This window comes from Aotus nancymaae, unplaced genomic scaffold (genome assembly GCF_030222135.1).
Source record: "Aotus nancymaae isolate 86718 unplaced genomic scaffold, 86718_ANA_hifiasm-v0.15.2.pri h1tg000103l, whole genome shotgun sequence".
Lineage (NCBI taxonomy): Eukaryota > Metazoa > Chordata > Mammalia > Primates > Aotidae > Aotus > Aotus nancymaae.
In genome coordinates, this window is record NW_026988518.1 from 428014 (window position 1) to 440689 (window position 12676).

General features: G+C 34.0%; 1 protein-coding gene across 3 annotated transcripts in view; it reads right to left on the reverse strand.

Moving 5' to 3' along the window:
* Window positions 1-12676, reverse strand: part of AGL (amylo-alpha-1, 6-glucosidase, 4-alpha-glucanotransferase) — a 70141-nt gene that overhangs the window by 31962 nt on the left and 25503 nt on the right. For all 3 annotated transcript variants that reach the window (XM_012458462.3, XM_064370212.1, XM_012458461.2), the window contains exons 12-21: window positions 11556-11743; window positions 9684-9807; window positions 8939-9102; window positions 8580-8681; window positions 8311-8466; window positions 8052-8202; window positions 5542-5666; window positions 5334-5446; window positions 5084-5218; window positions 1379-1509 (exon numbers count right to left, since the gene is read on the reverse strand). In XM_012458462.3, the coding sequence (XP_012313885.2) occupies window positions 1379-1509; window positions 5084-5218; window positions 5334-5446; window positions 5542-5666; window positions 8052-8202; window positions 8311-8466; window positions 8580-8681; window positions 8939-9102; window positions 9684-9807; window positions 11556-11743 (1389 nt within the window). The remainder of the gene's footprint in view (window positions 1-1378; window positions 1510-5083; window positions 5219-5333; window positions 5447-5541; window positions 5667-8051; window positions 8203-8310; window positions 8467-8579; window positions 8682-8938; window positions 9103-9683; window positions 9808-11555; window positions 11744-12676) is intronic.

Consider the following 12676-nt stretch of genomic DNA (forward strand, 5'->3'; position numbering starts at 1 on the left):
CGCTCTGTTGCCCAGGCTGGAGTCCAATGGCGCGATCTCAGCTCACTGCAACCTCCGCCTCCTGGGTTCAAGCAATTCTCCTGCCTCAGCCTCCGAAGTAGCTGGGATTACAGGCATGCGCCACCACGCCTGGCTAATTTTCATATTTTTAGTAGAGACAGGGTTTCACCATGTTGGTCAGGCTGGTCTTGAACTCCTGACCTCGTGATCTGCCCACTTCGGCCTCCCAAAGTGCTGGGACTACAGGCGTAAGCCACTGTGCAAGGCCTTAGTGTGGTTTTAAAGCTAACAATTTCCAAGTACTTAGTATGAACTAGCTGTTGTCTAAGTGCTGTTCACATGTATTAACTCATTAATCTTAACCATAATCCCTTGTAGTAGGTACCATTTTGCAGAAGAGAAAACTAAGCCATAGAGCATTTACTTCAGGTTATAAAGCTAGTCAATGTAACCCAGGAAATCTGGTTTTAAAGCCTGTTTCTTAATCACAATGATAAAGATTCACAAAAATCATTATACTAATTATCAAAATAAGGCAATGTATTTCAAGAGCCAAGTAAGAGGTATAGAAAATAAATGCAATAGGTGTCTGGAGCACAAATTACTGTAAAAAGCAATAAAGAAGGTTTTATGAAAGATGTAAGAATTATAGCCCTTAAATATGGGTTAGATGGTCAAAGAGATAAAGAGTTGAACAAAAGGCGTAAGTAGAAAACTATATGAACAAGGAATACAGGTGTGATAAAGCAAATTTCTTAGATAAACATCTAAGGAAATATTACCAACTAGATGAATTAAACTGATAAATATTTAATTCCTTTAATCATACAGCTACTGTATATTTTACTATAAGTTATCTTTATATGATAAAATAAATATGCAACAAAATGTATTTCCAATTAGATTTTTAAAAAAGATGAATGGATGATATTTACAACCTAATCCCACTTGGGGCCCGGACAAGTATATTCTGTTTTTTCTTATATAATAAACCAGGTCAAGAAACATTAATTAAGGTCCAAGTATGCTTAAAGAGCTATAAAGACCTTAAGGAAAGATATAGAACTAGTAATTCTAGGTAACATTTGCTGGATAATTACTTTGTGTTACATTCTGTTTTTGGTGTTTTATGTGAATGATCTCATTAATCCTCACAAAAGCCTTCTAAATCAAATAATATTATTTAAATTTTATAGAGGCAGAAATTGGGGAACAGAGAGGTTACATTACTTGCCAAAGGTCAATCAATGAGTAGAAGCAGAGCCATAATTGCAACACAAGCAGGCACACTCTGAGCCTATACTCTGTGTCTATAAAGAGGACACCAGATGACCCTAAAAGAAGAACACAAAGCTCAGCTATCCTTCTATTTGCTTACCTTGAAGACCTGCATATTTAAGGGCTGACCAGTCTGGTATGTCATAGCACCCTCCACCGTCTTCCTGTTCTTCTGATTCACATCGGTAAAGGATCTGATTTAGCTCAGCCAAAGTTAATTTGGAGGCAATACTAAGAATTGGAAAATAAAGATAACTGGTTAAATATATTGAAGTTTCACTTGTTGTCAATAGAAACAAAAGGAGAAAATCTGAATTATAATCATAAAATGTCTTGAAGTGTACGTTTTAGAAACTCTGCATTCAAATAAACATTATACTCACACATATACAAAAAATTCAATTAGAAGTAACATTACTCCCAAACCAAGGAAATAATCAAGTGCCAAATTGCATTGATTAGAAGTATGCTGGGAAAATCTTTTGGCTTCTATATTCTTTATCTTATAATTTTGCTTTTTTTAACCTAGTTTGGACTTAATGTTTTCTTTCCTTCCTTCATTTATTTATTTATGTGTTCTTGTCTGATTTCCCTCCTTCATATTCTCCTAAATGAGACATCAAGAACTTTTTATGCTAGTTATTGTATACCATAAATACTTATCAGAGAATCACTGAAAGAATAATAAAAAGTCAAAGTTAACTACCTAGGAAATCACGTGCTCTCTGCCTTTATATTTCCCTCCAAGTCCCTTCCCTTCTCTTCTAAGCTAAGGTTGCACTGCCCCTCAGCTTGTTTATTCAAGAAACCAGGATTTTCTCAGATTAAGATGCTTCCTGATAACTGTCAGAGAGAAGACTATCATGACCTTGATTTCCCTTTGTTTGGTTAGCAGTAAGACTGTATAACTGACCACACCTGAAAACATCTGAAACTGTGTTTTCTTGTGCTTCTATAATAGACACTCAGTTAATTTTATTTTACATGACTGCCATTTTATGTGAACACATATCTTGAATGTACATTCTCTTTTAGTTCTGGCTCAATTTAGAAAATCATTGTCATCTGTGCTTTGTTCTCTCCATCTCAGCCTCCCTCCTTACAGCTAGTTTGTGAGTCAAGCCTGAGTCAAATCACTCAGAAGCCTCAGTATCAACTCCATTCTAGGGCAGTATTTTTCAACACATAGCCAGTGAACTCCTGGCCTAAAAATTACCTGAGGATCTTATAAAACCGCACATTTCTTGGCTTTACTCCAAAATAATCTGAGCAGGTCTGAGGAGGAACATGCATTTTACAAGCAGTCCATCGAACACAAAGCTGCTTCACAGATTTTTTGGTTAAGAATGCAACTACTTTATTAAGAATAGTTTGAATTAAGAGTTAATATCCTTAACAATAAAATGTCTTATAAAATAACAAAAAAAGCTGAACACAATAGCAAAATGGGGTAATGCATAAAACAACACTTCAACAAATAAATACAAATGGCAAATGAACAAAATAATTTAGCTTAGCTAATATTTAAATTATATGAGATGCTATTTTTAACTATTTTATATTTACCAGTTTCATTAGCAACAGCTAACACTTATCAACCACTATGTGTCAAACTGTTGTATTTTATTCAAGTAATCCCCACAGCTCTGTAAGAAAGGTGCTATAGCCAGGCGCGGTGGCTCACGCCTGTAATCCCAGCACTTTGGGAGGCCGAGGCGGGTGGATCACGAGGTCAAGAGATCGAGACCATCCTGGTCAACATGGTGAAACCCTGTCTCTACTAAAAATACAAAAAATTAGCTGGGCATGGTGGCGCGTGCCTGTAATCCCAGCTACTCAGGAGGCTGAGGCAGGAGAATTGCCTGAACCCAGGAGGCAGAGGTTGTGGTGAGCCGAGATCGTGCCATTGCACTCCAGCCTGGGTAACAAGAGCGAAACTCCGTCTCAAAAAAAAAAAAAAAAGGTGCTATAATTATGTCTATTATAAATTGTCAAAGGTCCCTTTTTTTTTTTTTGACAGGGTCTTGCTCTGTTGCCCAGGCTGGAGAGCAGTAGCACAATCATGGTGCATTGTAGCCTCGACCTCCTGGGCTCAACTGATGGCTGATGCTACTACCTCAGCTTCCTGAGTATCTGTGACCACAGGTGCATGCTACCATCCTCAGCTAATTTTTAAAAAATGTTTTGTAGAGACAGGGTCTCACTATGTTGCCCAGGCTGGTCTTGAACTCCTGGGCTCAAGCAATCCTCCCACCTCGGCCTCGCAAATTGCTGGAATTATAGGAGTGAGCCATTGCATCCAGCCAGGTCTTACTTCTTATAGCTAATAAGAGTCTGAAATGCAATTCAAACCCAGCTAGTCTGGTTCTATACTCCATGCCCTTAAACACTACATAATAATAATATATACTCAGTATTGGTAATGATGGAAACTCTTGCATGGAGCTGAAAGTATTAATATAATCTTTCTGGAGGGAATTTGGCAGTATGTATTCACAGCCTCAAATACATCGATATAGTCTAACCCAGCAGTCCCTCACCTTTCTGGCACCAGGGACTGGTTGTACGGAAGACACTTTTCCCCAGACTGGGGGTTGGGGGGCTGGTTTGGGGATGATTCAAGCACATTACATTTATTGGGTACTTTATTTCTACTATTATTACATTGTAATATATAGTGAAATAATTATACTATTCACCATAATGTGGAATGAGTGGGACTCTAAGCTTGTTTTCCTGCAACTAGATAGTCCCAGCTGGGGGTGATGGGAGACAGTGACAGATCATCAGGCATTAGATTCTCATAGGGAGCATGCAATCTAGATCCCTTGCATGGACAGTTCACAGTAGGGTTTGCACCCTTGTGAGAATCTAATGCATCTACTGATCTGACAGGAGGTGGAGTTCAGACAGTAATGTGAGTGAAGGGGAGCAGCTGTAAATACAGATAAAGCTCACCTGCCACTCACCTCCTGCTGTGCGGCCTGTTTCCTAACAGGCCACGGATCAGTACTGGGTCTGTGGCCCTGAGACTAGGGACCCCTTGTCTAACCCAAACATTCCATTTCTGAAAATTTATACTAGTACTAACGATGGCAAACTATGAGCATTTACTATGTGCCAGGCATTGTGTTAAGGGCTTTATATGTGTTATCCTATTTAAATTCTTACAAAACCTACGAGGTAGCTACTGTTATAAGCCCCATTTTCTAGATGGGAGGCGGAGATGATGAAAGTTCTAAATAAATTATCCAAGATCATACTGACAGTAATGAAGCTAAAGTTAAATCCAGGTCTAAACTTCAAAACCCATATTCTTCTATAGTATGCAGTAACTTCTAGTAAGGGAACATCTAAGGATTGATGTAAAGATGAATGTAGAAAGACATAAATAATAGGGAATAATCAGAAGCAATCTAGATGTCCAAAAATGAAAACTGTTTAAATAAATTATGGTAAAGTAATTAGAATAAAAAATAATGTAGAATAAAAAATAATGTGGTAAAGAGATATGCAACTTAGTCTCAGATACTTCAGAGAAATTGTGTGTATAGAGATGCATATGTGTGTGTATGTATGCATGTAGGCATGCGTGTATCTGTATCTATAGAGAGTGCACATACAGGCACACACAAATTATAAAGCAATTGGGTAAAATGTTAACAACAGGTGATGCTGACACTGCTGGTCCTTGGACCATGCTTTGAATAGCAAGGATACAGAGGGTCCTTAAAACTGCTTAATTCAGTCTAGTGGTAACTTAATTATTAAAGTGGCAAATCTCTACCAAATAAGGCATACTTACGAAGCAAAAGGAATTTTTAATATAGGATCTGAATTGTCAACGGCTAGGCTCCCAGATTTAAAGTGAGAACTGAATTGTGTCAGATGATTTCGAAGAATTCCAACAGCAACTTGTGCATGTGGATCAAGACTAACTCTGAAAATGTTAATAAAAATGGTTAATTTTTTGGGGTAATTTATTCAAATTTAACAGGCTATGCAAACTATTTTAAATATAAGTAAAGTCAAGAGTTTGAGCTCCATTTACATACCTGAATATAATAACACTCCCTGGAGACAAGTTTTCAAATTCTATTTCTTGAATATATTCATTGGGCCCTTTTGTGGCAACTTCAGCTTGTTTAACAATTTTACTTTCATTAAGCTTGAAAAAAAATTGCATTAAAAAAATCAGTTCAACAAGCAGTTCTAATGTTCTTAAAATGCCTAACACAGTAGTAAGATGAGAGTCCCAAATACCTGAATATGTTCTCTAATTTCTACTGTGATATCTGGCATTCCATTGATTGAATTCTCATCCTTCCTGTAAGGTTTCACATTTCTCTCAATAGTTCTAGCTTCAAGAACTACTTCTTCAATTTTGCCTAGGAATATATAAAAACATTTTAACAAAATTTCACATGGAATCATCCGAAATTAGGAAGGCTAAAGTGGTTTCAAATCGTTTAACTTAAAGTCGAAAATAAAATATCAGTAAAATTTTTTAAAAAGTTTGGAAGTAGATGATTCTACCCAAGGTGAATTTTCACATTTTTTTAAAAATTACAACTTAGTTAACAAAGCTTTTTTTGAAATAGAAACATCAAAATAATAGCTTAGCTCTGGGGAACAACTTCCTAATTTTGAGCAGAGAAAAGCAAATCACTTGAAAGGATTATATTTTTTTAAAAATTAGAATTTTTCAGGTATTAAAAAAAAATGTTAAAAACTCAGGTCCTATTTCCTCAAAGAAAAATTTACAAATACAAGTAAAGCCTATGTGTACCCATTCTTTACTTTCAGAGACAACCTCAATTCAATTTGGTGCTCACTACTCCTGGCATTTTCACTATACATGCATGTTTCCTCAAACAACATGTATTATTTTCCCTATTTCCAAGTTTTATTAAAATGGATTCAAGTTTTATATATATATATAAAACATATATATATGAAACATTTACTTCAAAGGCCAAATAATAGTCTACTGTATGAATATACCAAATATATCTGTCCTATTACTCTATTATAATGTTGCAATAAATATTCTTGTGCATATCTTCAAATGGAAATGTATGAAAATTTCCCAGATACACACCTAGGAATAAAATTGCTGGGTCAATGGATTACATAACATTTCAACCTCACTTTAAATGACTTAAGCTTTAAATCATTAATCTGGCAATAGGTAACAGAACCTTTTGACCCAGGAATTCTCCCTCTGTAAACATATACTAAGAAAATTGTTTAAAAGAAAAAAATTATCCTTAGTGCATATTTAAAACTTAATAACACTTCTAAACACACTAAAGAATAGGTAAAAGGGAATAAAAACATTTAACAAAATAAAAATCACAATTTTGTGGACTGACAAGTGAGAATGTTTTAAGAATGATCAGTGACCAAAACAAAACCTGAGATAGTATTTTGCATAGTGATTGTTGTCCTATAAAACGAAATACATACATTAGCAAAGATCAGAGGAGGATAGTGAACATAAATTTGTAAACAATTAAAGAAACTTTTAGGTATTCAGGTTGATAATTTTTAAAAACAGGAACTATGCATATTCAGCAACTAGCAACCAATACAGAATATGATTTTTATGGGAATTTTCATTTGCTCAATCAACAAACTTTGACAGTTGCTGCATATACAGGAGCATGCTCTGCTATAGCATACCACATAAGTAAGAAAATTAAAATACACATATCCAGAAAAAATTCAAGTAATATTAAGGACATAGCTCAGGGATGTATTTTATAATTTTATATTTGACTCTCTATGCCAAAGGAGTATATAGAGACTATAATTAGTGTATGTTCAGAAGAAAGAGAGATCACTGAACAAAGGAGATGTAACTTTAGACCTTGAAAGATCCAGACAATTCACATAGTATTTGGGGAGAAGTAAAAATATCTGTTTGAAATAGCAGACTGACATGGGGCTAGGATGGTAGATGAGGATGGATTATGAGAAGCTTAAATGTAAGGTTAGGTTATTTTCCATGTTAGTTTATATATTTGTATGTATATTTGTGCATATACACACACAAAAACATACTTACACATATATACATGTACATAGATATACACTAACACAAATATATATAAATATTCTACTGGTAGAAGAGAAATACATGTTCATTTTATTCAAATTAGGAACCATATTAAAATATCAACAAAAATATTTCACAACTCAAAAAATGTTAACATTTGAAAGTATTTCTGTCTAGATTTTGTTCCATGAAGTAAAAATATAAGTTGCCAAAATTTCTTTCTTTCTTTCTTTTTTTTTTTTTTGAGATAGGGTCTCATTCTATCACCCAGACTACAGTGGCAGTGGTGGGATCTGAACTCACTGTAACCACTGCCTCCTGGCCTCAGGTGATCCTCCCAACTCAGCCTCAGGAGTAGCTGAGACTACAGGCACAAACCACCATGCCCACCTAATTTTTTGTACTTTTTTTGGTAGAGACAGGGTTTTACTATAATGCTGAGGCTGGTCTTGAACTCCTGAGCTAAATGATCTGCCTGCCTCAGCCTCCTGAAGTGCTGGGATTACAGGTGTGAGTCATCATGCCTGGCCAAGTTACCAAGAATGTTTAATTCTTTTTCTCAAGTACAACCACAGTAGCACTGTGTTATAATATATATGATATATACATGGTATATAACATTACATGGTATATAACATGGTATATAATATTACAATATAATTTAATATAATGATATAATACAAATACAATAACAATTTTTAGATTGCATTACCAGGGATGCACATTTGAGGCACTTCCTTGCTATAAAATGAAGTCTTGGGATTCCTGAAAGCAGTTCTAGATACAGCCACAACAGACTGATGGATGCTAGGCGAGTGTCTTGTTACTGCCACAATATCTTCATCAACTTGATCCACATACACCTGAGAAGCAGAAAGACCAACTAGATTAGCTCTCAAAACTGGAAATTAGTGCTCAAACTGGACTTACTCTGAAATTGAACCTGAAGAACAAATGTAATTATTTCTTGCCTGAATAAAACCCTTGGCTCCAAGTTCCTGATGAAGTTTATTGATAGCACACCTGGCTGCAATAATCCCACTTTGGAAATTAACTTCACCTGGATTTGAAGGCAATGCTTCAGGATTCCATTTAGTGTAAAAACGTTCTTCAGAAACCACTGAAATCTAGACAAAGGTAAAATTTAGCATGAATACATTTTAATTACAATGAGTTTTTTTTATAAAAATGCACAAAGTTGTTAGCCATGTAGGTTTTAAAAAACAACATATAAACAAACCTGATGAGGCACTAATTCATCATAGCCTCTTGTACTTCCACTAGCACAACACGCCATAGAAACAATTGTAGTACTTGGAAGAGCATCATACGCTGATCTATGCTAGAAGACAACAACAAAGCAAAAGTTTACTTTCTTTCAAATTCAAAGTGCCATTCTATGGCACAATGAAGTAAAAGGATAATTATATAAATAAATTCATAAGGTAAACTGATTTGCTTTTAAACAATTAAAACATTCTGAAAATTATGTACTATAAATCAGTTATAAATCTGACACTATTTTGAGGTACATGGATATGATTGTGACTAAGAGAGTTAAATATCAAAATAAGTACATGAAAAAGATTAGGTGCTTACCACAATAGGACACTCATTATCATGGGTAATATCCATAAACAGGGCATGTGCAATAGCTGGCATTAAAGGCCTCAAACAGGGCTGAACAAAGGATCCAACAGGTTCTCCTCCGTATCGGTAAACTAATCTGCCCTCTTCATGACTATTATATGCACTCATTGCCTCTGCAGAGCATTACAGAATATTTTAACAATCCTCATTATTTATGTCCAGGAAGAGGTTAGATTTCTTATCATAAATGATTTTCAAAATAAAGACATCAATATTATAAAAAATAAACTGCTTTAGCAATTTAAACAAATGTCTACTAGTTAAAGTGACAAAAAACTTTTCCCCATAACTTAACTGGAGAAATGACTCATGTAAGGAAAAGGGAACATATATTGTTTACTGGGACGTAAGCTATACAAAATTGATTATAAAACATGTAAACATTACACCGTATTTCCCAGTAGAAGATGAAAAACAGGTTTGCATATTTTCAACAACAAAAAAATGGTTTGTTAGTGAGTCTTCAGTTCATCCTACTGGTTTTTCAATTTGAAATGAGGTATCTTACCCCAAGCAGAAATTTATACTGATAAAAATAGACTGAGTAATATTAGAATAAGTCATACAAACTATTTAAAAGAACATTAACTGTGTTAAAAAATTATTAAGCATTGCATATGAAGCTATTAAACCCTTTAATCTACTTAAACAAAAGCTAAAGTTTTAGATGGGAAATACACTCCAACAAGCCTACCTCTTATTAAGGAACTAATGCCCAGTCTAGTAACAAAGATATTGTCCAGATCTTCACTTCCTGTGAACAGTTCAGCTACTACATATAAATTGGGTTGCAAATTCCTAGCAGCATCCAACATGTACTGTAAAAAGCATAGTGACAAATGTAACAAATAAATGTAACAGAAAAGAGAAAGAGAAAAGCAAGATAAAAGGAAGGAAGGAGACAAAAGGAGGCATGGATTTGGCATAGAAAAATATGCAGCAAGATGAAATGGAAATTCAAAAATTTCCAAATAAAATTTCACTGTACATATATAAGAAAATATCAAGCATACCAAAACAAATAGAAACAAGAGAACTTATAAAGAGAAGAAAACAGTTAAAAAGAAAGATTAGATTTTGCAAAGATATGAGACACCAGAGTGGAAAAGAAGAAGAAAAATGTTAGTGTCATATTACTAAATGTAAATCATAACACTGCAATTCTGTTAGGCTTTCCCCCTGTTTTTTGTTTGTTTATTTTTAATATCTTTAATCAGACTTAATTTCCAGGTGGTTGACTAAATAATTATTCATAAATTCCTTGATGGTGAATTACTTAGCTGTTGGAAAGATTAGGTTTGTCTGACCAGACTGAAGCCAGTTTCTCCTACAAATGATACAACTCTTAAAAACTCTTAACACCTTACAATTTCCACTTGTGTGATTTATGTTTAAAACTGGTGCTATCTGTCTAGCTGAGAATCAGGAAATACTGGTTTATAATAAAAAATCAGATTGGTTCCAAACTGTTAAACATAACATTTGCACAAAGGTTAATAAAATACTTGAAATTCTATCAGGTAACAAGTAGAATCCTAGAAGATTTTGTAATGAAATTTTATCAGGTAACAAGTAGAATCCTAGAAGATTTTGTAATTTAAAATTAAGTAAATTAAGTTAGAACATTCTTTTCTGCCATGTAACAATCTTAGAAGTATATGTATATATCCTTTTGCTGTTGCTAAAAGCACAATAAAATAAAGCCCTGTCATTTTTTGGATCTAAACAATGTTCTACCAGCTTAACTTCTGTTTACTAGATCCCTCCCAATCAAATCTTTCATCACAGAACTTGAAACATATACATTATAATACGTCTTTCGTACTAGAGAAATAGATATTTTTCAGATAAGCACACATTTCCAAAGAACACCTAAGTGACACTTGTCACTAGGAAGCTATGAAAGATCTTATAAGCAGTGCTACTGTAGGGTTTCTAAAAATAACAAATTAAAAAAATCTTATGAGCAGGATGAAAATTATGAGTTTAATTACCAAGTTGTATTAGAGAGAAGGTAATACTGTAAGTATTGGCACTGTTCAGAAGTTACGGTAATGAGCCCAAAGAGGAATAGACAATGTTTATGTTTACAATTATATTTTAATAAATAATTTAAAAAAATTAAATCGATGAGGCTAGACTGGCTTCAATATGCTATATTGTTAATGTTTAAATAGCCACTATAATATGTAATAAGCTATTCACCTTTACTGTCACTTCTAATACATATTGAAAGCAGCCGAAAAATAAGAAAAATTAACATTTTATGTTTTACAGTAGCCAATACGGTTGTGCTCCATATTATCAGAAACAGTATGATCAACTTCCCTAAATTAAAATTTTTAAATTAACTAGCTAAATATTTTATAGCCCAGAATTCCATAACAACTGCATCAAAAGATTGTTAGAATTATGCAAACTATACAATAGTGTTAAATATTACCACCAAATGAATGGTGGTATCCATCTAGCAAAAGGAAACATTCACCTGCATAGTCTACTTAAGGAAAGCTAGGAAAGAATGCTGAATTTCTTTTCTTAATGTAGATAAATTGTTTTTCTGTACCTCGGCTACATGAAGAGGTGTTGAGTGGCAGTTATCAAGACGTACTCCTTGGAAATAAGTTGCAGTTATTTCAGTGTATTTTTTCATGTGTGCCCAGAGATAAGGACAGTCCTCTGGTTTATTCCCATAGCGTAATTTAACACTGTCTCCCCAGCAAATAAGTTCTCTCCTTAAGTAAACGTCTGAACCTGTTAAGAAAAGAGATTGCTTTCAATGGTTCAAGAAATAAAACGAAAACAATTACTTCAAGAAAACACTGTGGTTTTTAAATTGCTTTAATCATTTCTGCCACAAATGATATATTGGTTAAAATTATATCTAAAGTGGCATGAGATAAAGTTTTAAAAAATTAATAACAATTTCTCATAGCTATTCTATAAAAATTCTAACTTATAGTCTCTTCTAAAAATTTGTCCTCAATTTCAAAAACCCAAGTCACTTCATAAGGAAAAACAGAAATGTTAATATCATAGGCCTTTTAAAATTATAGTTCTACCAAAAACATTTAAAGCTCCATCTCCACCCTTCTACTTATTTTTGGCAACAGGTTATATTAAATCCATGGCATACAGAAGAATGGCTTGTTTTCGTTTAGAATGGCTAGAAAAAAGAGGGCAGAGACACTTAAACATAAATTTATACTCTTTAAAAAAAACCCATAAGATTTCTGAATTAATTTTAATGTCATGAAAATAGACTCCTAGTTTTAAATGTTAAAAAATAAATATATCAATGGGCCCCTGCAACATTCTTCCTGGTATTGAAACAGCTATAGAAAAACAAGACACTAAGAGTGAGGGGGGACCTAAAACCATTAGGTTCTAGTTTAATTGCCACTGAAATGTCTTAATACCTCTGGCCAATGAGTGAAAATGTCTCCTACGGCAATGTAACTGTAATAGCAGTGGTTTCAAACTTCTTTGTAAAAATGCAATAATATTCTGTCCAAATAAGAGCTTATGTAGACCCACAATATAGAAAACAGATACATAAAAGCTATTTTGTTTGAGAAGGTAAGAGGTAGGAAGGCAAAAGAGAGGAAAGAAGATGAACTTCTTTTTTCGTTTTTCTTTCTCCATGTTTTCTTTCTCAAATTGTATGTACCTCTGGTACCTTTATGG